Source organism: Muntiacus reevesi, chromosome 7 (assembly GCF_963930625.1).
Source record: "Muntiacus reevesi chromosome 7, mMunRee1.1, whole genome shotgun sequence".
NCBI lineage: Eukaryota > Metazoa > Chordata > Mammalia > Artiodactyla > Cervidae > Muntiacus > Muntiacus reevesi.
In genome coordinates, this window is record NC_089255.1 from 96616429 (window position 1) to 96642481 (window position 26053).

Below are 26053 nucleotides of genomic sequence, written 5' to 3' on the forward strand. Positions count from 1 at the left end.
AGGAGGTCAGACATGCGCCCAAAGTGAAAGGACTGGAAAGTGAGAGGGCTGGGTCTAGAGGTCGACCAGTTAGCCCAGAATCTAATGACCACCTTGCCCAGCATTTCCTTCTGCTGACTTTACCTCACCTTCTCAGAATAGAGCAACTTCACTGCCATTTTGCCTCATCTCATCTGCAAAGAGACCAGGGTAATTTGATGGCCCGGGAAGGAGAAGCTGGCACCTAGATGGGAGTCCTCGGGAGTTCCTTTAATTTTTTCAGACACCCAAGCTACTTCCGCCCTGACCACGCAGAGGCTGGTCTGCCCCAGCCCCCAGGTGGCCCGTCCCGCTGCTCAGGGGGGCTTCGCCCCGCGGGGCCCCTTACCTCACAGCTGCCATCCCAATGGGCGTGACTGGCAACGGCCGGACCCCGGGGAACAGGCCTCGGCTCAGAACCCGCGTCCCGTTCTGTATCACTCCTGGAGGAACTGGAAAAGCAAAGAGACACCACACGTGAGTCCCGCTGTGAAGACTTCTGTTCCGAGTCAGAAATTCTGGCTACACCAGAGAAAGACAGAGAGAGAGGGACAGGGAGAGAGAGGAGATACTCACAGGTACAGAGGGCAAGCAGACAGACAGACAGACAGACACACACACACACGGGCGTGACAGATACAAAAAGAATGCCAAGAGAGCCAGACAGAAAGACAGAAAGATACCACACCTCAAGAGAGAGATTGAGTTAGTCAAGTCAAACCAGTAGCTTATTATTGATGCCTTGGTTAGAAAAAAAAAAAAAAGAGATGAGTTTTTAAAAGTGGGCTTCAAATATTATTTTCCTGCATTTATTACATACAAGGTTTTATCTCCAGGCAGACCCCTTTGATCTCAAGAACCTGACGCCATCTTGAGCAAACAAAAGCATTTTCCTCATGCTTCTCCGGCCATGGTCAGAACTGGGAATGTCTTTCTAAGAGTCCTTAATCCAGGAAGGGAAAGAAAAAAAACAAACAAACAGCCAAAAGAACAGCAGAGCTGATTTTACAAGCTCCTCGGCACCTCAGCACTCACAACATCTCCTGGGCATCCTCACACCCGTCTCCGCGGGGAGTGCAGGCCCTCGAGGGCGGGCTCCGTCTCAGAAGCACACCGCCCGCCTCCCTCCTGCCCTGGAGCCTGCTCTAAGCAGACGTCCCGGGAGCTCTCTCGTCACCCGTGGTCTCCTAGACACACTCAGCCCCGCATTACGCCTGAGCCAAACTTTTCGGCACGGACCGTCAGACACTGCCCGTGCTGTGTGTAACGCACAGTGGCCTCACGCGGATCTGAGTATTCGCAGAACAGGGGGACCAGGAGCAAGCCCTGGGAGCCGATCTTTTCTGACCTCCCAAGCGGCAGTTTCTTCGGGCTCACGCTAATGTTCTTCCAGCATCACCAGTACTCCTCCACGTGGCTATGGGGCCAGGCACGCATCCCGTGTGAACACTCTGACAGAGGGCTTGTACACCTGGGTTTTAATCTGTTCTTCTGGTAGGACTGTGCAAACTCACGGAATTTCCTTTTCCTTCTCTGAGTGGCGTTCTCGAAGACCCTTTCCATCTCTGGCAGCCTAGAGTCCCCAGCCCCTGGCCCAGACTCATCCGAGGGCAGGGTGGGCAGACTGCTTTCTCAGACACAGACCTAACCAAAAAGAGTCTACGAAATCCTACCTTCAAAAATGAAAGCCACTCTGAATATTAAGTTTTTTTTAAAGTCGATAAATTTTTTGAGAGATTGTTTTTTGATGTGGACTATCTTAAAAGTTTTCGGTTGTTTCGGCTGCCAGACATGAGGGATCTTAGCTCCCCAAATGGGGGTCAGACCTGTACCCACTGCCTTAGAAGGCAAAGTCCTAAACACGGGACCCCAAGGAAGTCCCTGGATATTAAAATTTAAAGCCGGTATTTGTGTGGAACAATGACGCTTCCCGAAAGACACAGTTCATACTTTTTACTCCTCTAATTTCAGGTCTCTAAGAGCAGACTTATGTAAACACTCAACCGTGAGTCAGGTCTTTGACGTCGGACCAATGTCTGCTCTGGAACATGGGATAAAGCTGTAGACTGAGACCCCTGGGCAGCTCCCGCCACTGCTTTCTGCCACGTCTCACCCAGGTTTGTGCAAGGTCCCTGTTACCAGGTTGTACAAAATGTGGGACGGGAGACAAAGCTGAAACTAGAGCCTGCAGTCATTACTACCAGCACAGTCGGGGCTCGAGAATCCCTCGTCTGTTCGCATATTTAATTATGAAGGTAGGCTGAACTAGATCAGGAATTTCTACCTGTCACTTGACAATCAGCCTGATTTCAGACATTAGGTCAACTGAGGTAGGGGACTCACCAGATACCTTAAAAGCATGAAACCTGTTATGATATGATATTGCAACTAATTATCATAGAAGAGTGTCCAGAATTTAAATCTACCCCAGTTATCGAACAACTTTGTATAAAGCTACAAGTCAGCATGGTGTAAGTGCAGACCTGTAGATCAACGGAACGAGAGAGTCCAAGAAATAGACTCACGTGTATGTGGTCAACTGATATTTGACAAATATGCAGACAACACAATGGGGGAAAGAAGAGTCAGAACAATCAGAGATCCACTTGGAAAAAAACGAACTTTTGTCCTAACCTCATACCAAGTGGGGAAACTAATTAGGAATGTGTCATAGATCTAAATGTAAGGACTAAAGTTACAAAACTTCTGGAAGAAAATACAGGAGGGAAAATACCAGTAATTCCAGAGGACAGACATACGTATAAACCAGTAGGACTCTGGTGTTCAAAGATAGATGCTTCAGGTGGAGGTTATTTTTGGTTTGTCTGTTTTGGGGATTGTGGGAAAGGGTTTTTCAATTATTTTGCGGTATCTCTTCAAAATGGTCAGTATTTAATGTATCAGTCACTAGGGATCTCATCTAGAACATCAAGCAAATCTGACAGAATGGTACCCCCCCCCCAAATAACTTAAATATTTAAAATCTAAACCAGTTATAATTCTTATCAGTAAAAATTATTACAGTCTCATATACAGGAGACTGTATCAATTAATGGATTAAATTACCAAGTACTTGTCTACACATTAATTGAAGAGGACGCAGGGTCCCCCCAGTTAGGTGGGACAGACAGAGAATTGAAGAGACAATGAGAACATACTATAGCAAGCACTAGGCCAGCGAGCCTATAGGGATGAAGGATGGAGACAGCTAACCCAAAACAAGGCTATCTGGGAGGCCTTCCTGTAGGAAGTGCCATTGTTAGCACTCAGAGGCACATCCCAGGCCTGGAAGTGATAAACATCATAATGTGCATAAGAATTAAAAAGTAATTTTGACAAAGCATACAATCCTAGCAGGAGTGAGATGCATCTATCTACACTACACCCCTGGTGGCCCAAGCAGTAAAGAATCCGCCTGCAATGCAGAAGACCCGGGTTCCATTCGTGGGTCGGGAAGATCCCCTGGAGAAGGGAAAGGCTACCCATTCTGGTATCTTGCCTGGAGAACCCCATGGATAGAGAAGCTACCGTCCACGGACGGGGTCGCAAAGAATCGGACATGACTGAGCAACTAACGCTTTCACTCTCACTATGGAAACTGGGAAAACCACTGAAGGGTTCTGAGCAGGGACGTGGTCTCTAGCCTGGCGGCTGAGAGCCAGACTCTGGGGTCACACGACCCGCCTCTGTGTCCCGTCGGCGTCCTTCACTGTCTGTGTCCCCTGAGCAGCTCCTTAAGTAAGAAGGGGACACGCAGTATTGACCTCTCGGAGCATTTAGAGGTTTAACTGAACAAAGACAGGGCTGTTCTGAAAATAGATGCCGGTCTTCAATCTCAGCATCACCCACGCAACTCAGCACCCCCAGAGGAGCCCGGGAGCGGCCCACGAGAACAGCTGGATGGGGTTGGAAGCCCCTGGCCACTGTCTGGGTCACACACTCAGCCGGAAGAGCAGCCACTGCACTCACGGCACTTCCGTTCCCCGTGTGCAAATCACGTCAGAGTCACTCCTCGGCGAAAACACCCAGAGTACCTAAGTCCTGCGACAAAGACGAGGGAGCCCGGGGACGAGCAGGAGGACGGAGTCCCGGGCACACGTCCCCTGGCACAGCCCTGCATCCATCCGCCCGTCAGCAGACGCAGCCCTGCCTGTTCCCGGAGCCCTCTGCCCGAGCGGCCGGAGCCTCCGATGCCCAGGGGCTCACCCGGTGTGACGGGGACAGAGAGAGGAGGCAGCCCTCAGCAGGCAGCCCCGGGACACCGGGCTCGCCCGACCCCTCGTCTCACTACGCTCCAGGGAAGAAGCTTCGTGTGTGGTGACGACTATACTCTTGGGGCCACACGGCCTCTGTCCAAAGTCCTGCCCCACCACACGCCCTGTGGCTTTGGGCAAGTGCCTTAGCCTCTCTGTGCCTCCGTCTTCTCACCTATAAAGGAGGTACCAGGAGCATTGTTCTGTAGACAGAACATGAGCTGCTAGCTCAGCGGTGGGCCCATTCTGCAAGCTCACTGTCACCAAGATCACCGTGTTCATCCTCCATCCCCCTCACCTCACCAGCGCCCTCTTATTAATTATCTCTAAGGCACAGGACTTAATGGGGTCAGGACAAGCGAAAATTCTTTCAGTCTATGATGCTTTTTGTAGCTCTCCCTAATTCTGCTTCTCTGAGGGCTCAGCTGGTAAAGGATCCGCCTGCAATGCAGGAGGCCTGGGTTCGATTCCTGGGTCAGGAAGATCTGCTGGAGAAGGGATAGGCTACCCACTCCAGTATTCCTGGGCTTCCCTTGTGGATCAGCTGGTAAAGAATCCGCCTGCAATGCCGGAGACCCTGGTTCGATCCCTGGGTTGGGAAGATCTCCTGAAGAAGGGAAAGGCTACCCACTCCAGTATTCTGGCCTGGAGAACTCCATGGATTGTATAGTCCACGGGGTCGCAAAGAGTCGGATACAACAGAGCGACTTTCACTTCACGAACTCTGTACTCACCCACGAAGACATCTTCCTGGTCAATGAACTGTACTCACTTCACAGAGACTCTCACCGACGGTGTGCCCTGCGGCAGGAAAAGGCCTCCCCTGAGCTGCTTCTGGAACCTGGCGAGCCCGCTGGCGTGCAGAGGCTCCCCCTTGGGCCCCGGCGCGCACTCCCACAGGAGCTGCCGCGGCCGCCGCCCCGCCAAGCCCGGCTCCCCCGTGCTCGCGCGGCAGCTCCTCACGGGGCGGACGTGCCCCTCTCTGCCCACGGCGGGGCGCGCACTCTTAACTGCTCCCACCCTGTTCTCCCTTCTGTCTCCACCCCCACGTGTCAAAGCTGTGGCGTCTGAAAGATGGATCCCGGCCGGTCTAACACGGCTGAGAAAGGCATTCCCAAGTCCCCGCGCCATGACGTTTTGAGTCTGGATCTGGAGACGGGGTCAGTGCCCCGGCCCTTCCCTTCTCAGCATATCTTCTCCTTGCCTTCCATTTCCTCTGTGTTTCCCCCAATGTGTATCAACACACATAAACCCAGGGCGCCTACCTAACCTGCTGAGTTAAACCTGGGCTCCAGCTAGAGAAGAGATGTTGTAAGAAATTGGGTAGTTAAGATCAACCTCAAACTCAGATTTGTGGCTTCTCACTAAATCAACTAAAAAAAAAAAGAAAAAGAAAAAGCACCCCCTACCCGCCCAGCATCATCCTTTTCTGCTACATCATTTAAATATTTAGCTCTTCACATGAAAGTCCGCTCAATACTCTAATAACCTACATGGGAAAAGAATTTGAAAAAGAATAGATACATTTGCATGTACAACTGAACCACTTGGCTGTACACCGGCATCTAACATTGTCGATCAACTCTACTCCAACATAAAGTGTTTTTAATTGGCTCTTCTAGGAGAGAAGACGTATGTCTGAGACCCTCACATCCTGGGACAAGCTGCCAAGGACATCAGCCGTTTGTCTTATATTATACAATGACCCTCAACCTTTATCCATCAAGAAAGCAGCCCTCACATCCACACACAAGTCAAATCAAGCAGCACCATTCACTGTGATCCAAATGGGATCACTTCCAGAACCCGAAATAAGAAAGTGGAAGGCATAAGAGAAACTTTCGTCCGCTCTCCGCCCTGCCCTGCCCCGGCTTCCCCAGCACCCCTTCCAGCTTCTAAAATTAACCTCTGAGTTCCGACTGCTAGGCTAGCAGAGGCCATAAGCTGAGCAGCAGGTGATTCGATAATCCTTCCCTTTCCTAGGACTGGCCCCTGCTTCCTCGCAAGGACGCCGGGAGGGCTGAGAGAAGGGAGCCCGCTTCCTGGATGCCTGGGGCCTCTACAGGCATTGCAGCTCGGGGAGGGGGTGGGGGGTGGGCTGTGGACCTCCGCCTCCTCCCAACCACCCCCTCCATTCTGTTGTTTTGTTCATTATCTAGAGTTTCTCTCTGGGAACTTTCCAACCAGGCATGATGTCAGCCTTTGAAGATGAGTGGGCTTCCCGGGTAGCTCAGTGGGTAAAGAATCCGCCTGCAATGTGGGGGACCTGGGTTCCATCCCTGGGCTGGGAAGATCCCCTGGAGAAGGGAACGGCTACTCACTCCAGTATTCTGGCCTGGAGAATTCCACGGACTGTATACTCCGCAGGGTCGCAAAGAGTTGGACATGACTGAGCAACTTTCACTTCATTTGAACATGAGTAATGGAGATCAGAGTTCTCCTGACTTAATAACAATTCCTCCACTGGGGTCAAAGGTGACTCGCAGGGCTTGTCAAAGGAGAACCGCAGAGCAGGTAGTTAAGCAGACGTGTGTGTGTGTGTGTGTGTGTGTGTGTGTGTGTGTGTCTGTATTTGCAGACTGTGTGTGTGTGTGTCTGTGTGTGTGCTCGGGTCAGGCATAGCTGACTCTTTGTGACCCCGTGGACTGTAGCCCACCAGGCTCCTCTGTCAGTGGAATTTCCCAGGCAAGAATACTGGAGTGGGTTGCTCTTTCCCCCTCCAGGGGATGCTCCCGACCCAGGGATGAAGCCCGCGTCTCGTGCGTCTGCTGCACTGGCAGGTGGGTTCTCTACCACTGTGCCATCTGACAAAACAAATGTGGCCTCTCCAGAGCAGCTGGAACGTGGGTCCAAACCGAGCCCTGTTCTAAGTAGACTGGGTTTCAGAGTCACTATGAAAAAGAGGATGTGAGATACCCCATTAACACCCTAAACAATACTGGTTACATTCTGCAGGCCGATTCTTTATCACTGCAGCCACCTAGGAAGCCTCAATTAGAGTCGAGAAGCTAGAATTAATCTACAGAGCCATACTTTTTTTTTTTTGGGCTGGGGAGAGGGATGTGGCTGAATTTGACCAGAAGCATAACCCAAAGCTCAAGAGACAAGGAGGCGGCAGCGTCCTGCCTGGATTTTTCTGGAAGCCGTGTCCCGCAGGGCCCCTTACACGTGATGGCACGCCTCGTGGAAGGCTCCCCACGCCGTGAACAGACCGAGCCAGAAAGAGAGAAGGCTCCCGCTGGTGCTGCGGGGAGATGACGCTGCAGGCCGAGGCTCTGATGAGTTCTGGCGCAGAGCTGCCCCGCAGACAGCGAGGCGTCAGCCTGCCGGGAGGGGCTGCGGGGCCCCCAGAGAGGGGGCTCAAGGGGCCCAGTGCGCGGGGCGCCCCGGGGCAGGAGGGGGTCCCCCTGAGACACGGGGCTGCGCCGGCCGGGTTCTGTCACCTTCTGGAGACGGCTCCTCGCTAGGACTTAACCGACTCCCCGCCTGCGGCCAGTCTGCCCGCAGCAAGGATGAGAGTCTGCCGCAGGAAGGATGAGTGCAAAGTCTCGGCGGCTCCTCGGCGGACGGACGGGGTGGGGCCCGCTCACTCGGGGCGTGGCTCAGCCCGGGCGGTGAGCTCGGTGAGCGCGGGGCGCTGCCGACAGCAGCCCGCGAGGACGAGGCTGCGGTAACAGACGGCCACGGCCCGCGCGGGGGGCACGCGGGCAGGACCCCAAACGTGGGGAACACGCGCGCACACACCCCCGCGGCAGGCTGCCCATTCCCCACCAGCGCCCCGGGGTCTGCTGCCTTTGGGTCTTTTCGCTAAGGGATCAGTTCAGTTCAGTCGCTCAGTCCTGTCCGACTCTTTTCGACCCCTGGACTACAGCACGCCAGGCCTCCCTGTCCATCACCAACTCCTGGAGTTTACCCAAGCCCATGTCCATCGAGTCGGTGGTGCCATCCCACCATCTCATCCTCTGCCGTCCCCTTCTCCTCCTGCCTTCAGTCTTTCCCACCATCAGGGTCTTTTCTAGTAAGTCGGTTCTTTGCATCAGGTGGGCAAAGTGGCTAAGGGATCGCCTCCCACCGTTTCCAGGCTTTGGGCAAAGCCGGCAGCGTAGGGCACAGTGGCCTCCGCGCTGTATGTCCGGGGTGGTCTCCCTTCGGGAGGCGAGGTCCTGCCTCACATGCCAGGCAAGAAGCATCAGCTTGGGAGGGAAAGGGAGAGCGACGCGCAGAAGAGCTGCGTGCAGACAGTCCCGGTGTCGGGCACACACCTCTGAGTGCGCTTTTTAGGAGGCTGAGGGGGGCCCCCTGGGGCCCCCAAGTGCAGGAGCAGACGCTCAACGTGTGCTCATCTCCTTCCGACGGCCCTGCTCCAATCTTGGGGCTTCTCACCCACTGACTATGCCCTAGCTGGACTTCCAGGGGATCGGGTGAGGCTTGGGGTCAGACAGGAAGGTGAACATAAAGCTGACGCGCTCCCCTCTGCCCAGTCGTTAGGCTGACTTCTCTGCTGTCTCCTCCCATGACTTCCGCGGGCTTCCTGGTCCCTTCCCACCAGGACGCTAGAGCCTGCTCCTGGCGGGCTCACCAGGGCTGTGGCTGGGCTTCTCACAGAGCGTGACTGCACAGCTTCATAACGTGAACACGGAGCTCTGAAAACTCAAATGCAGCATTTCAACATAAGACTGTGGACACCCCGAAAAAAACTGTTACCATCTGTGTTACAGTAAGGGAGAGGTGGGCAGTTTATTTAGTCATGAGAACACTAAAAACAATTAACTTCTTAACTCATCAGGATCAACCCTTTTCCCTTTCTATCTGTGATCAAGAATCTAGTGATAATGGATGCTTATAAAATTGCCCAGGATCTGTTAATGACCAATCCCCTTGCCTTTCCTGGCTTATCTCCTTTATTCCCGTTCATCAAAATAATTTCTTTAGACCAACGATCACTGTGGGCAGTGACCCGTACGAAGGAAGGCACCCGAGCCCGACACAGCTCTGATCAAGTCAGTACACCTGCTCCGTGATGAACTGTCCAACTTGATTTCAGAAACTGTTTCAGGCGGTCACTGGATTACAGTCTGGTCTACTCTCTTCCTGCAAGAGTCATGTGAGAACCGAGTTCTTTTTTTTTCACTTCCGTGTAACTTCAAACATCCTTTAAAACCCCCGCTACAGGTTAACTGCGAGTTACAGGGCTGCACGGCTTACGCGTCTGCTTAGCAGTGGTGGTTCCTTCTGGGAGGTGTGGGCAGTCTTTATATCAACGGCCAGCAAGCTGAGTTCAGCAAAGAGAGAGTGAGGAGGCCTTGCCTTCAGGATCGGGTAACTGCAGCCTTCGGCAGAGAGACAACTCTGTCCCGAGAACGCCTGGCTGTGTCTCTTGGGTCTTTTAAACAAAGGAACAGGGGAGGAAGGATGGAGCCAGTTTCCTAAAGCTGCTGGCAGGCTAGGAGGGATGGTCGAGAACTCGACATCAGACAGCTGGGGAGGGTCTGGGAACAGATGTTCTCCTGTGGGAGACGCCACAAACTCCCGAAGTGGGGGTCCCTTTGCTCGGCAGGCCGGGCGGCGCTCAGAACGAGGAGGGGTTGGCTGCGGCACCCCGCGGCCTCTATCCGGGGAGTCCACGCGCAGCAAGGCGGTGACACCGTTATCCTGCCAACGAGCCACGGCTTCCGCCGGGAGAGGGACGTGGCCGCTGGGAGGACGAGGGACAGACGTCTGCATTTGGGTCATCGGTCATCCCTGGGAGAGGAGACCGTTCTAAAAACACGCTAGCTCCAGAGGTGGGGAAGAGACATCGGATAGTGCATAGAAGAGGAGTTCCAGGGAGGAAGCCAAGAGGTGTCTTGGGCTGGCCTTGCTCGAGGGCCGACAGGAGGGCCGACAGGAGCCCTGCTTCGCGAAAGCAGCCCTGCCCTTCTGTCTGTGTGACCGTGGGCGCAGGATGACACGGGATGGGGCACCCCGGCGTTGCCCTTTAGAGGCTGTTCCACGCTCCTGCACACCCACCTCGCTAGGCTTTCCTCTCCTCGTCCTAAGACGGGAGCCTGCTATTCATGAGGTCCCCAAGGGGAGAGGAATGTCTAAAACCGGCTCCCACCGAGTCCCACGACTGTGAGGCTGGCCCCCATGGCCGCTTCTAGCAGAAACGACAAACTCCCAGAACAGTTCCTGAAGGAGGAAGGGTCTGTTCTCTGGGACTCATTCCTGGCCCCCTTCCTTGCCCCCGGAGTCTCAAGCCCTGAGATTATCTTAGCACTCTGTCCTCTTGGAAACACACCTATGCATTCATTCACACACGTGCGTGGCCGTGTCTCCCTACGCACATGTATGGGATCACGCACTGCGTTAGTTCAAAGTGATTCTATAAGCGGGGGGCTGGGGGGTCTGCTTGGGCACTGGTTCTTCCTGCAGCCTCGTATATGAAGGGGAAGGTTAGGTTCACAAACTGGTGCTGTGGCTGTAGGAATATCTACTCACAACCTGCTTGAATCTCAGGGGGAGGATTCAAAAGCATCATGGCAGTGGCCGCAGCAATGTCAGGATCTGGAAAAATCAACCAATAAACAACATTATTTACAACGGGGCTGGTGTGTGCGTGCGTTCTTCCCCCTGCAAGTTACACTTTACGAACGCAATAGAGAAAAAAAAAAAATTCAGGAACTTGGGTCTTCCATGGTTGGCCCAGTGGTTGAGAATCCACCTTCCAATGCAGGGGAACGAAGGTTCGACTTGCTCGTCGGGGAACTAAGATTCCCCATGCCGTGGGGCAAGTGAACCTGAGTGCCTGCTTGTTACAGTGGAAAGAAGTCCTCTCGCCACAATGAAGGGCCCACACGCGGCAGCAAGGGATCCCGTGGCCGCATCTGAGACCCGACACTGTCAGAAACAAAGAAATACATCAAGAGCCCAGAAACCGGAGGGGCATCCCAAAGGTGACTTCTCCCCGTCTGGATGTGCACAGAAGAACGCTGTTCTAGGAGCAGATTTAAGGGGCACGTTAGCAAGGCTTTCGGACACAGCCCGGGTTCCCCTGCATCGCGCTCATTGTGTGATTTGCACTGTATGCTCCTGAGAAGCTGCTGATCTCCGCACCCACTCAGCCTTTCCCCCTGGGGTGGAGGGGCAGGAGAGTGGGGGGGAGAATGGAAAGTTCAGCCACGGGAATCTTTAACGAGGCGGGGACGCTCACGGCATCAGGAAGAGAGAGCACTAACACACCTGCATCTATTGAGACACAAACAAGACAGTGGGTTGTTTCCATTTGTCAGCAGAACGCAAGCCGTGTTTTATGAGGTTGTCGCAGCAGCGGTGGAGGTGGTGAAGGCATTAAATGCACACACACACGCACACACTTCAAATCCAGAAAGAGAAAAAAATCACAGTTCTGATGGTGAACGTACAACAGTTGTTTCCACATCTATTGTTGCTTTTAATATGGGACCAAAAAAAAAAAAAACCCACAAAAACTCATCACTTCATTGCTATCCGTCTTAGTAGGTTTCTGAATCCTTTCTGATCCACCGGTTGACAGATGGCTGGTTATACACAGACAGAAAAATATTATCCTTTTATAACCAAATTCATTTTCCTCTGAGAAACAGCAGCGGGGCTGCTATGGAAATGAAAGTCACCATGGCAACGGTAAACAACCCCCAAGAATGGTCACTGAATGGGCTGAAAGGAGCAGCTGCCCCGGCGTGGCGTCCCAGCTGCCCGGGGCGAGGCTCCCCGGCCGGGCGGGGAGGCCAGGCGACAGGCGACACGCGCCGCCACCAAGTCCCGTGCACGTGAAGGGAGTCGACGGCCACAGCCTGGCCCTGGAGATGGCCACCGGCGTGTCCCCTGCACCGGTGACCGATGACGGCGGGGGCCCCTTCACATGTGTCAGTTCTCGTACCAGTTATACATCCCAAAATTCAGTTTACTGCTAATGGCTCCATGACAGTTTATTGGGGGTTTTTATGCTAGAAAATGACTTTTTACTGTTTAAAAAAAAAGTACATTTTTCATAACTTTATAGGAGCAGTTTAATTCCAGGGGAAGTAATGTGATGCAGTATAAAGCCCCACAGGCTATTAATAATAATGTGGATGATGCTGGTTCCAAGACAATGCCTCAAAAAAGGAAAAAAAAATAAAAAAGAAAAGAAACAAAACAAAGGTAAATGAACTAGACTCTCTAGGCCTCTTCCTGTTTCACCTGCAGGAGGTCCATTACTTACACTCCATGATGGAGTGCAAGTTTATTTTGATAAGTACATTGTATGAGAAACAGGTAAATTAATTTATTTGACAACTCCTGGGGCGAAGTTCCTGAAACAGTCATTGATTCTCCCTGATCTTAAAATATTAATGCATACACCAGCTGAACGATGAATCAAAAAACTTAAAGTCACACTGAGTGCTGTCAGGGTTGCTGCAGCGCCTGCCCTCTCATCTCCCCGCCAAGACAAAGGGTTCACATGCCAAGGTGCTGCTGGTGTCCCTTAAGCCGCGGGCAGCAGGCAGCTCCCGGGAGGTCACGGCGGGGGCTGAGGCCTTCCTCTTTTTGGAAAAGGCCTTTCCTTTCTCCGGACTGAGAGAACACGCCCGTTTCCCCTCGCCAAGCAAAAGTTCTTTGCTGTCTTCAAAAGCGCAAGTGTTGCAGGCAACCCAGGGCTCGCCTGCCTGGAGGGTCTCCACCTCCCCCGGCCACTCCCTCTTGGAGTTTTCCTGAGTGACCAGGAGGTCTCATGGGGACAGAACAAGAGGAAACACAGGTAAGGAGTCTTGAGGCTTTTCCTGCTCGTTTTGTCAGAAAATGAAAGAAAGCAGTTCCATACTCTTCAAAAACACAGCTGACCTCAGGAGGAAGGTGTCAGGGACCACAGATGGAGAGATATAATGAAAGAAATGCAAAGGGAAGAAAGAGAACCTTAAAGGGCGAGAGTACCCACATCGCACGGATTTTGCAGAACCTCAGTGCGGCAACCCCAAGGACAACACGGGTGGCGGGGGGAGCTTCAGACCCACACAGCATCCACTCCAGCCCCTGACTCACCAGCCCCCACTGAGCCAGAAAAACACAAGCTAAGTAAAAATAAGACGCTTCAGGACAAGCCCTCCAATCCTTTCTTCCACCCAGATTCGCCATGCCCAAGGCCTCCAGAGATAAACATTCCGTTGTTACCTTGGCGTTCCTGCTGGTCTCCAGGCATTTGGGGGTAAGTGTAACACCCAGCCTTCTCACTATTTCATTCATAATTAGGTCCTGAACCCCACTCTCCATTCTGCATGGGTTGGAGTCCCTGGGAGCACAAGTCTGAAAAGGCAGCAGAGGGAATGGAGAGAAGACCCAGAATGCCTCCATCATGACTTCTTGGCAGGTGAATTAGCAAATATGAGAACTGCAACTGGTATGAGAAAATGGTGAGGAAATGTGTTTGTGCAGGTGGTGCTCCCTGGTACGACGGTGCCAGCCCTTCCCCGGGGGATACAGCCAGAGTCATCCTGGGGGGACAGTCTGAAGAGCATGACAAATTTTATACCACTGCTTGTTGTTGTTCAGTTGCTAAGTCAGGTCTGACTCTGCGACCCCATGGACTGCCGCACTCCAGGCTTCCCTGTCCTTCACTATCTCCCAGAGTTCGCTCAAACTCATGTCCATCGAGTCGGTGATGCCATCCAACCATCTCATCCTCTGTCGTCCCCTCTCCTCCTGCCCACAATCCCTCCCAGCATCAGGGTCTTTTCCAATGAGTCGACTCTTCGCATGAGGTGGCCAAAGTATTGGAGTTTCAACTGCAGCATCAGTCCTTCCAATGAACACCCAGGACTGATTCCCTTTAGATGGACTGGTTGGATCTCCTTGCAGTCCAAGGGACTCTCAAGAGTCTTCTCCAACACCACAGTTCAAAAGCATCACTTCTTCAGCACTCAGCCTTCTTTATGGTTCAACTCTCACATTGAGCGCTACCACCACCATAATTAAGATAGAGTAGAGCTCAGATACACATTTCCTTCACTCCAAAGTTTCCTTTTGCCCTGCTGCTCTGGACAACTACAGATTTGCTTTCTGTTACTCATCTACGATGCAGGGTCAGGAGTTCATTCCTATCACTATTCTTCTCCACTGTATAGAAACACTATAGTGTGTTTATCCACCCACCTGTAGATGGACATCTGTGTTGATTCTGGTTTGGAATCTTCCAAAAAAAAAAAAAAAAAGCTACTGTGAATTCCTGATCCAGTCTTTTGCAAGGACACGCTTTCCTCCCCTTGGGTAACTGCTGGTAAGTGTCTGCTCAACTTCACAGGGAAACGATGCTCTTTTCCAAAGAGGCTGCCCCACGTATGAGTTCCAGTGGCTCCACATTTGTGTCAACACTTGAAACTGTCAATAAAACTTGAGCCATTCTAGAGCTGAGAAGGTCTTTCCTGGTGGTTTTTACTTGCATTTCCCTACTGACAAACGGTGCTGGCAGCTTCTCGTGTGTTAACAGCCATGAGCGTATCTTCTGCGGAAAGCCTGTTCACGTTTGCGCCTGTTTTATAGCTGGGTTGCTAAATTTCTTACTCTAGAGTTCTGAGCTTTCCTTCAGAATTGCAGATGGAAGTCCTTTGTGAGATACATTTTTCTCTCCACGGCCTGTCTACCCAGTTTTTTAATGGTGTTTTTTAAAATAAGTAAACGTTTGAAATTTTTGTAAAGTCCGATTTATCACTTTCTTTGATAAATTTTTCTCAATGATTTTTGTATCCCAACTAAAAAAACCTTTGTCTACCCCCAACGTTGCACAGAACTGTCTCCTGAGGGGCATCTTTTTAAAATCTCATGTTAGTATATCAAGTATAAACTCTATCTGGGTTCAATACTAAGATCCAAATAAATGAAAATGGAAGGGATCAACCAAACCTCTTTCTTTATCTGGCAGGCTGATGAAGCACAGACCTCCAGAACCATACGGGTCAATGCAAGAAGGACGCTCCCCGACTCCAGATGTGCCGGGAGAACCCCAGGCAGCCTGAGGCCTCGGGCAGCCGGACTCGTATGTGAAACTCTCTCAGCCCTCTGCTATACACGGCGCGCCTTTATGCGGGTCACGGCCTGACCGCCTGCGTGTGCTCCCGCCTTCAGAGAGGACAACCTCCCACCTCTCCTCTCTAGAGAGACGCTGAAAGGGACACTCGCTCAGTCGTGTGCGACTCTTTGCGACCCCGTGGACGATACAGTCCATGGAATTCTCCAGGCCAGAACACTGGGGTGGGCAGCCTTTCCCTTCTCCAGGGGATCTTCCCAACCCAGGGATCGAGCCCAGGTCTCTCACGTTGCAGGGGGGATTCTTTACCAGCTGAGCCACCAGGGAAGCCCAGTATTATTAAAAAGTTTAAGTTTTTTCCCTTAAAAAAAAAAAAAAAATCAAGAAAGCAATGCATGCCCATTGTGAAAACAAAAACAAAACACTCGGTGAGTATAGCGTGAGGAATAAACGCCTCCCCTACCCATACTCAGTCCCAGAGTTACAGCTTCTCGCTCACCTGTCCAGAAACTGTACAAATACAGGCATTTACTGAAATACCAGTGCACATACACTCACGCACACATACCTAGTTTTAAAAAATTGGTTCCTATGGAAAATACTTCTCTGGAAAGGACTCTTTCCCCTTATTTTTCAGTTAATGACAGATCTTGGCACACTTTCATGTCAGTGTCCATCAGCTGAAGTTTTTTGCGATGACTTCTTCATGCAGAGAAACAGACCACAGGGCCAGGAGGGACACGGCCTCTCCTTCGGACTGAAGACCCTCGGCATGCAGACACACAGCTCGTGAAGCCGGAAACCTGGCCCGCCAGCGCTCCTCCCCACGGATCCAGAGGCCTGCAGCCAAGGCCTGGGCACAGCCAGCCCCCTCCCCGCCCTGCAGACCAGCGAGGCTCCCATCTCCCCCTCCCCAGCCCATCACAGCCCTTGCTCCTCAGCCTCTCTGGGGGGCTCACTGCAGCGGCCCCCCTCGGTAACACGCTCGTTCTCATGAGCACACTTTGGGGCGGCTTCGCAGAACCCGCCTGCCAATGCAGGAGACAGAAGGGTCGTGGAATGGATCCCTGGGTGGGGAAGATCCCTGGAGGAGGGCATGGCAACCCAGCCCGGTATTCCTGCCGGGAGAATCCCACGGACAGAGGAGCCTGGTAGGCTACAGTCCACGGGGTCACAGAGTCAGACACGACCGAGGCGACTTAGCACAAAAGTCTCTGCCTACATCCCCACTCTGCTCAACCTGGCTTACCAGCGTGAGTAAAGAGGAAGATGTTTTTCAGGCCAGGAACTCTTTTTAGGAATGAAGATTCACTTGGCAGAAGCCAACCTTCTGATGTGCCTGGGGAATGAGGCTGAGGCTGCAGGACAGGAGAAGGGCACAGCGCCCTCTTTCTTGAGGGGCGTGGGGGTCCAGGGGGGGGTACTGAGCTCAGCATCCTAGCACTGCAGGCCGCATCACTTACCACTAGGCTGGCTCGGTGAAACGCCAAGTACGCCATCATGGGAGCTTAATGCTCATCTCCAAAACCCAGCCCATCTCTAATCCCACATTAAAAAAAAACTCCCCGCTTCTCAGGCTTCAGTAACAAATGTTACTTCTCTGCTGGCCCGGTTCCCAGCGGCCCATTTCAATTTTCATCTTTAATACAGCTGTCTTATCACATTGCCTCTTCTCTGCGCTATGAGACTGAAAAATGGTCACACATTTTAAAGATGTTTTCGAACACTCTTTCTCCTGAAGGTATAGACATGATTATATTACCCTACAGTGAAATAGGAGGTAATGAAGTTTCCAGAACCAACTGTTCAGCTGTTTAGATTTTAAAAAAGAAAAAAAAAAAGACTGTGGTTTATATTACCAAACTGTGGAAATGGTTTCTTCCGGGCACCGGGAGGAGCCTGCACCAGACAGGCTGCGGGGTCTTAGCCCCCTAACCAGAGATGCGAGCCCGGCCCGCGGCAGTGCAAATGCAGAGCGCTAACCACTGGCCCGCCAGGGAGGGCCCCCAGCTAATCTCTTTAATTAAATAAACATTGTTTTTAATCTTTTGTCAGTTTTGTGGGGTCTTAGCTCCCTGCCCAGGGACTGAACCCACGCCTCCCGCACCGGCAGCACAGACTGTCAACCACTGGCCCGCCAGGGAGGTCCCGAGGAGGCTGGGGAGCACGAGGCGAGGCTTGAGGAGGCTTGGCGTTGACTCCGGAGGCCTCCGGCTGATGAACCAGCGACTGGTTTTGCTGGATCTGAGCGCGCTCCTCTTCCAAGGCTGCTGGCTGGCCGCAGACCTGACTGGCTTTAAACTGCAGACCTGGAACTCCTGGCTCCGCCCACGACGCTCCCTGACCTCCGCTTTCTGGCTCGTGGCTGCCAGAAACGTGTGCTCCACGGAGAACCTACCCAAGGGGCGCCTGCTGCCAGGCCCGCGGGGGCAGCTAGCGAGCGGGCTCTGACCGCCGCTCTGGGGCCGCTGGGCCTGACGGCCGTGAGCAGGGGCATCGGCGGTTTGCAGGATGCTGATGCTGGGGGAGGGGGAGGGGCAGACTTCCCCACTTTGGAAACCTCCCGTTTGGTCCTGCCTTCCTCAAGAGCAAAAGCCCACCACCCGGCGGAAACTGGGAAGCCAGCTCTGCGTGTGGCTGGCTTCCAGGGGTGGGAATGGGCATGGAGGCACCCACGAGAGCCCCGAGCACCGCAGGACCTGGCCACACCGATGTCTCGGAGGAAGGGTGCACCAAGCCCAAACGCTGCAGACAGGCTCAGGCTGGGGGTCCCCGAGACGAGAGCGCAAGGCCCGCTGGGATGACGGGGGCACCGCGGGCCTGCATGCATACCTGGGGCTCGGATGTTGGCATTCCTGGCTGAGACTCACTCTCACACACCCACGAGAGGCTAACACTCTGGGCATCCATCTAGGCAGTTAGGGGGCTCCAGGGCACCTACCTGGGGCAGGTTTCCCCTCCCCAGCTATCACTTCTTCCCACCGACTGGAAGGTCGGCTCCTGCCTGGGCCCCACCGGAAGCCACTTCCTCCTCTAGCAAAGGCCACAGGATTCCCGGCAGCTCCGGCACCGACCCCTCCCCAGCCCCGGCGGTCCTCCTGGCGCTGCAGGGCTTGTCCCTGCCGACAGCTGAAGACTTCCATTTGCAGAGCGTCTGCAACTAGCTCCGTCTTCAACTGAGTGGACATGCAAAGCCTCTTTTCCAGAAGCAAAGAGCCCCTCTCGGAGTGACACTGGCAGGTGCATGAGAGTCGGTGCCACAGAGAACGCTGGCATCAGTGCCCCAAGGCACAGAGCGACTGCCTGCCTGGCTCTCAGCCGTCTTCCTCCCTGAGAGCTGGAAGAACGATAAACTCTGAACACCGGGCACACAGGAGTATAAATTACGCTGACTCACCAGAATTCCCGAAGGGGCTAGGGAGCCATCGATTTCCCCAGACCTGGTAGGTGACGACGGTCATCAGTGAGGACGGGTCAGAGCTAAACCTCAGCCTATGCTTTCTGCATAGTGAAGCGCGCACGCCATCCTGTGCAGCCAACCACCTGGATGGTGGATGATCATCAGCTGAACTGAAAAAAGCGTTTCCCATGCTGGGATCAGCCACCTTACCAGAGAGCTGCCCTCAAGCATGAGGAAGAGGGGCAGCTGCCACTCTGGAAACAGCTCTACCCTCGGGTTAGTGCACAGTGGGCACGGGTCACGCTTTACGCCTGGGAGCGATGCTCAGCATCTCCCTTTATTTACTTCCAGACAAGTACCCCAAGAACCTGTCTGCAGTCAGGGGCTGTGGATGGGGTGAGGGGAGTAAATAAAAAATGAAATAATTTGCCTGCTATATAGCCCGGGAGGCCGGACACAATCCTGTAGCTAGCAGTGATGGGCGGCTGGGTGAGTTTGGGGGGCAAGAGGCCCAGAGGGACACGTGCAGCCCCCCACCCCAACACTCTGTGTCTGCACCCCAGGTGCGTCAATGGGCTCCCTCACTTCCGTACAACGGATTTCCAAACGAACATCAGTGGTAAAGACGCGCCTGCCAATGCAGGAGACGTGGGTTGGATCCCTGGGTGGGGAAGACCCCCTGGAGGAGGGCATGGCAACCCACTCCAGGATTCTTGCCTGGAGAATCCCATGGACAGAGGAGCCTGGGGGGCTGCAGTCCACGGGGTCGCAAAGAGTTGGACACGACTGAGTGACTAAACAGTAACAACAAGTCTCTTATGAATGGACTTCCCTCTAGCTCAGCTGGTAAAGAATCTGCCTGCGATGCAGGAGCCCAGGGTTCAACTCTGAGTCCAGAAGATCCCCTGGAAAAGGAAATGGCAGCCCACTCCAATATTCTTGCCTGGAGAATCCCATGGACAGAGGAGCCTGGGGGGCTGCAGTCCACGGGATCGCAGAGTCAGACACGACTGAGTGACCGAGCACAGCTGGGAGAGGCCTGCCCTGACCAGGAGTCGGCCAGAGGAGGGACTTCTTTCAGTCCTGCTTTCAGCTCCCAGAAAGCAGGTACGTTAGCGCTCTTTGGTCACCCTTTCTCAGACGAAGAGTCACAAACATACACTACTAAAACCCGAATATTTGTCGGAAGGACTGAAGCTGAAGCTCCGATACTTTGGCCTCCTGATGCAAAGGGATGACTCACTGGAAAAGACTCTGATGCTGGGAACGACTGAGGGCAAAAGGAGAAGAGGGCGGCAGAGGATGAGATGGTTTGATGGCATCAGCGACTCAATGGGCATGGATCTGAGTAAACTTTGGGGTATGGTGAAGGACAGGGAGGCCTGGCGTGCAGTCCATGGGGTCGCAAAACAGTCGAACAGGACTTGGCGATTAAACAAGAACAGCAATAAAACCTAGTTACTTACAATCTGCTTGGGGTACCTTTTTAAAAAGTGATTTTTGTTGTTGTTGTTGATTTATTATTCGCCCACATGGGGGACAAGCCCGTGCAGCTCTGCGGTAGAAGCGTGGCGTCTGAACCACTGGACCGCCAGGGAATCATCTGTCCCGGGTACCGGGATACCCGGGTACCGGGAGGAAACACGCAGGCTCTCTTCCCCACACCCACACACAGGAGGACAGCGGCTTACACCATCGTGCCTCCCCGGGTCAGCGGGTCCTGGGGAGGCCCAGCTCCTTCTCCACTAGACCCGAGTCTTAGACCCCGAGGGGGAGCAAAGCAGGGAGAAGCGCCCTTCCCGCTGGAGACGCGGAGGCCCTGGCTCCCGATCAGCCTGCACACGCCGCACCGGAGCCCCGGTGCCGCTCCGGGGGGACTGGGATGCCCTCTTCATCAGAAACGGTGCCGACTGCCGCCGACCCACCTCCCTCGACGATTCCAGAGAGGATCCAGGCTGCGGATTCTCGCAACAGGATTACTGGCCACTGAACTCTGTCTGGGCCGCAGTTTTAATGCTCAGCCTTTCATGCTTCCTGGTCTAATCCTCACCCCCAGATACATTAGGGGGAGAGAAGATAAAAGCACATCTGTTGCTTGGTGTTTGTGTGTGTGTCTGTCTGTGTGTGTGTAGTTCTCTGAAACATGTTTATTCAGAAGCAACTTACACTACGGAAGGTACTGATTGAAACATCAAAACAAAGCGCAAAAAGCACTCGTTTCCTTCATCCTGAAGGTGAACTTTACTGAACGTCTGTCCCGAGGCTGGCTCCTGGGAAACCCTACACTTCCTAAGGGTTACAAAGAAGGTGGATACGATGAGGAGACTATAATTCCATTTTCGCCGCCTCATGCTTTCTCAATTGCTTACAAACAGACCCTGGCCCCATCCATCCACTGTTGAGAACAGAAAATCTCATGAGGTTGTTAAGAAGTAATTCACTTTAGACACAACTAAATATGGAAATACATGGAAATGTAGATTCAAGACTAAGACTGCAAATACAAGTATCACAGAAATAAAAAGGATTAAGTTTTCCACTCAACAAGATTCACATGTAACGCTACGCCACTGGGAGGGAAGTCCTAAAGGAGATACCGACCAGCTGAGAAGGCAATCGGCCCTAAGGGTGGAAGATCTCTGCACCTTGAAGGCCTGTGGGTGGGCAGGGTAGGAATGATTAGTGTAACTGTGAAGCAGTGAGCTGACCTTTTGGTGGACAAATGGGAAACTGGTTGTAAAGACAATAAAAAAAATAGAAACAAACAAACAAAGAAAAAAAACAAACAAAAAAAACCACACCCACAACCAGAAAAACAAAACAAAAAATAACCCCAGAAGTTTTCCAGAACAATTTTGGGGAATGTCTGCATCCCTCGAACAAGTATTCTGTCTTGAGGCTACGTGGAAGGATCTCTCTTATTTTGGATGTGCTTGAAAAAAAAAAGAATTGAGCTCCTTACTTTCCAATCACAAGTGCTGAGGGCAGAGCTGGTTGGGGAAGCAAGCTTGTAAAGGAGGGGGGTCCGGGCCGAAGCGGACTTCCTTCTGCAGATCCTCTGTGTTTGTTCCAGAAATATACGTGCTAAGCCAGAGCGAGGTTTCCAGCGTGTGTCTGGGGCATATTCGTTTTTGGAAAAACCAAGAGGTGATGATCTCCAGACCATCCCATGAACAGACCCAGGCAGACCCTGAAGGTAAAGAGGACGGAAGCTGAGGGCGGAGGGCGTGGGGTGCGCTCCCGCCGCGGCTGCCCACACACAGAGCCATCTGGAGCCCGCCCGGCCGGCCGCCGGGACAGCAACTGGGGTCCTTCTCCCACCGCAGAGAGCACTTCCCATCTTCCCAAAGGGAGGAAAGCCACAGCGAGTGTCAGACGAGCAAAACCAAACACGGCCACTGGAAGAGAGCAGGAAGCGTCTACGGGGCCACCGCCCCCACGCAGCACCCGGGCTTTTCTCTCCCCTTCCGGGGTTCTTCCAGCAAGGCTGTCGGCCCCTCTTCACCGGGCAGCGGGAGCCCCGCCTGGGTGCCTCTAGCCTGGCTGGGCCCCGGGCCAGTGAGGCAGCTGTCCCCCAAGCCCCGCTCCTGCGAGCTCCGGCCGCCAAGGTGCCTGGTGACAGACATGCAGCCCTGCCTGGGAGGCCAGGCGGGCACAGGCGGACCCTAGGGCCACCAGCCTCCTGTCCCCGCGGGTGGTGACAGCTCCAGAGAGTGTGTACGCGTGTGATGGGGCGGGGGCGTGGAAGAAAGAGGTGAGGACAGAACGTGCGTTCTAGAAATCTGGGCTTCGGCTTGACTGGGGATGGAGAGAAAAGGCTGGGAAGCCTAACTGTTCTTTCCCTCTTTTCTCAGCCATGCCTTGTGACTTGCGGGATCCTAGTTCCCCGACCAAGAACTGAACCCTGGCAGTGGAAGCGCTGAGTCCTAACCAGTGGACGACCAGGGAAGTCTGAAGACTGGTTCGCTCTAAGACAAACAAGTTGTTTAAAAAAGGTTATTTTTTTTCCCTCTTTTTATTTAAACAAGTTCTTCATACCCAACCTCACCTAAAACCGAACCACATATTCAATACAGTATTCCCTGAATCTGGCTGATTATGTCAACAAAACAAAAACACCAAAAACAAACAAAATACATGGTAGTCCCTGAAAGTTACGATGCAAGTAGCCTGCGGGACTGTGCGCATAGACCGATGGAAGTGAAGACAAAAATGGAAAGCAGGAACCAGACCCCAGCGCCTCCCCTTCTAAGCAGTGCTCCTGAGACCACTGACCTGTGTCTCCCACCAGAGGGCCGGCCGGCCATGTCTGAACTCACGGAGCAGGTGGTACCTGGAGCGGCCAGGTACGGCTCCGCCACTCGAAGACGCCTCTGAAACTCCCACCCGCCCTCCCCGGGAAGGGAAGCGGTCTCTCCCTTCCCAGACACCTAGAGCTCTCCTGACCGTTTCCTGCCGCGTGTCAGCTGTCTTCTGCTCATGTCCTGTACATTCACAGGGTCTTCCCAAAGACAGGCAAAGAGGGTCTTCCCAAAGCTGCTGAGCATTCACTTCCTGGCACAGTGTTGCACTTCTTACATGCCTGTCTTACTTGCATTTTGGGAAAAAGAAGGAATTCCTTTTGCTACGGAATTCTTGGAAAGGATGCTTGCTTCAAGAGTGAAGACGCACTGAGGCCCACATCTCCTGACAGCGAGCCAGCACTGCAGGTGTCTGAGCAGCCTGCAGAGGAAGCAGGAAGAGCCTGGTCCGGTCTGCCAACTGAAAAGACCACGACTCTCCTAGGTGAGGACCTGGTCACCAGCTGGCAGTCACGGGCCTTCTGGTTCTCGAGAGATGGCCTGTGAAGGATGTCACATTCATTCCTCAGTCAGCGATCAGTTTCTAGGTTCCGCTCCTTCTAGCACCTAGCATGTGAGTCAACCACAAAGGCCTCCATCTCTTGACATTTCCATAGACTGTGATCTTGCCTGTAACACCAATTTCAAAGGCGGAAGAAACATTAGTCTACCAGTCTCAGAGGGGCTTCTATGCAAACGAGGGGCTTCTGAGCCGTTTGTAACCACATCCAAAGAAGCTATAAAGATTATCGAGGTGCTGAGAACTTAGGGTAGAGTCTGAGATCAATAACAAAGAGAAGAACTACATGGTTAAAACGGCTGGTGGTAACAGACTATGATCACTACCACTTCCCAGGAAGTGAAACCAGGGTTTCCTGGAGAAATGGCTGACTCCCGGCCTGGCACAGGAAATACACACAACTTGTCATATCAGATACTACACTTGATCTTGGCCAAAAGGCCGAGAAGCAATTGTCACGATTGAAGTCCACCGGCTTCATGTCAAAAGGAGTCACAGAGGATGACTCGAAGGCCCTCCTACTGGCCAAAGGTGGGACAATGTGAGCTCCCTTGAAGGTAATAACTGCATTCAATTGAAACACATCAAACACGCTTAAACCCAATCATTTATGATAATATTTTTAAAAAACTGAAACTCACTGGAGGACTGACTCATTCTTTGAGAACTGATAAAAGAAAGAATCAAGTGATCTCTCTTCCTTTCCTCTACAAAGTATGTCTGCATTAACTAAGGGACTGAAGGGGAGATGTTTCTCTGTAGAGAGATAATCAAGATCATATGTGAAAAAGGAAAGATGAGCGTTTGCATTGGCAAGATTTTACAAGTCCCTGCTGAATTCCTTTATTATCTTTATTTATCACCACATAAGCAGTGGCAATCAATGGCTGCTAATATCACAAAAAAGAAAACAATCAGGTGCACCTGATAGAGGAATTATATCCCACTTAGAGATCATCTTACTAAAAAAACCAGTGTTCAGCCTGAACTCTTCAAGCCTTCAGAGCAATGGTTCTCAACCATGGAGTGATGGTGGCCCCTTGCGGACACTTGGCAATGTCTGGAGACATTTCCGTTGTTGTAACTCACGTGTGTGTGCATGTGTGTGTATGGACATGTGTGTGTGTGCTCTGACATCTAGTGTGTAGCGCCCAGGTATGTTGCTAAACATCATACAATGCACAGGACAGCCCCTCGCAGCAAAGAATTACCTGACCCCAAACATCCAGGGCCAAGGTTGAAAAAGCCAACTCTCAGTGGAACCCCCAATTCATAGTAAATTTAGGGGACTGGGGAACAAGTGAAAAGACAACACAAGATGAATTCAGCAGAGTCTAGACTCTGGGAGACAGACAGCCTCTTCAACTACGACAGCTGCAGCAAGAAAAGAGATAACTATGGAAGGGAACCTGCAGATTGAGAGAGACTTAAGGGGCGTATCAATTGATGACAATGTATGAACCTTATTTGCTTCCGGATTTGAAAACTAAATGGTTAAAAATGGACTTCTCTGGTGGTTCAGTGGTGAACACTCCACATTTCCATTGCAAAAGGGCCCAGGTTTGGTCCCTGGTTGGGGAAGATGCTGCATGCAGCACGGTGCAGCCAAATGGATGAATAAAAATACCCCCAACCCTGTAAGCGATCAGGGGAAAATAAAGCTGCTTAATTACTAAGGAGTGTTCTTTTCCCTGGGTTTCACTGAGATACAATTGACATAAAGCACTGTAAAATGACAATCAAAGATAAATTTACCACAATAAATTTAGTTAAATCCACCACCTTACACAGTTAACAACTGTTTCTCCTCGTGCTGAGAACTTTTAAGATTAAAGAAATTACTATTAAAAGTTTTAAGGTGTATTATTGATATTGTGGTTGTGTTTTAAGAGTTTCTACCTTGTTGAGGTAGCCATTCAAGAAGTCACGTGATACCCAGGGATTTGCTTCAGGACTCCCATGACGTGGGGGTGGAAGGCGGTGAAAAATGGGAGAGTCAGATGGAACGACCTGGCCAGGATCTGATGATCGCTGGGGGAAAGGCAACAGGGGGCTTATTATCATTCTATTGAAAAGCTTTAATAAAAAGTTAGGAAAAAACGGTGGCAAAATATACACCAGTCCAACCATGCCAGATGCGGAATATGTATGTTCTTTATTAACAGAAACAGGGCCCACGACTCGGTGCTCTGGGTGATGGTGGGTTCTGAGAAGGCCATCGTGGAAGACGGGCTAAGGTCTAGACTCAGGGAAGCTTGATTTTCCTCTTGAACACGAGTTAGATTTGACCTTCCACTAGAGAAAGCGTTAAACAGAGCTAAACCCAACACTTAAACAGCATGATGAAGCACAGCAGGGCCAATTTGTGTGTCTGATGGTGCAGGCCTGGTGGAGGCTGGGGGCACGAAAGAGGGGTCAGCGCCCTCCTGACCCCTGCAGGCAATTAACTTATACTTCCAGGCAGGAGGTGCTATTATCGTTAACTCAGCAGGCACAACTGTA

General features: G+C 52.3%; 1 protein-coding gene and 1 pseudogene across 9 annotated transcripts in view; both read right to left on the reverse strand.

Annotated features, from left to right (window-relative positions):
• Positions 1-26053, reverse strand: part of FOXN3 (forkhead box N3) — a 439974-nt gene that overhangs the window by 25608 nt on the left and 388313 nt on the right. For 7 of the 9 annotated variants that reach the window (XM_065940204.1, XM_065940205.1, XM_065940203.1 and 4 more), the window contains 2 exons: positions 10752-10817; positions 368-470 (listed from right to left, as the gene is read on the reverse strand). In XM_065940204.1, coding sequence (XP_065796276.1) covers positions 368-470; positions 10752-10817 — 169 coding nt within the window. The remainder of the gene's footprint in view (positions 1-367; positions 471-10751; positions 10818-26053) is intronic. The other 2 variants (XM_065940210.1, XM_065940211.1) reach the window with 2 other exon arrangements.
• LOC136172811 (U2 spliceosomal RNA) lies at positions 23852-24004 on the reverse strand (annotated as a pseudogene).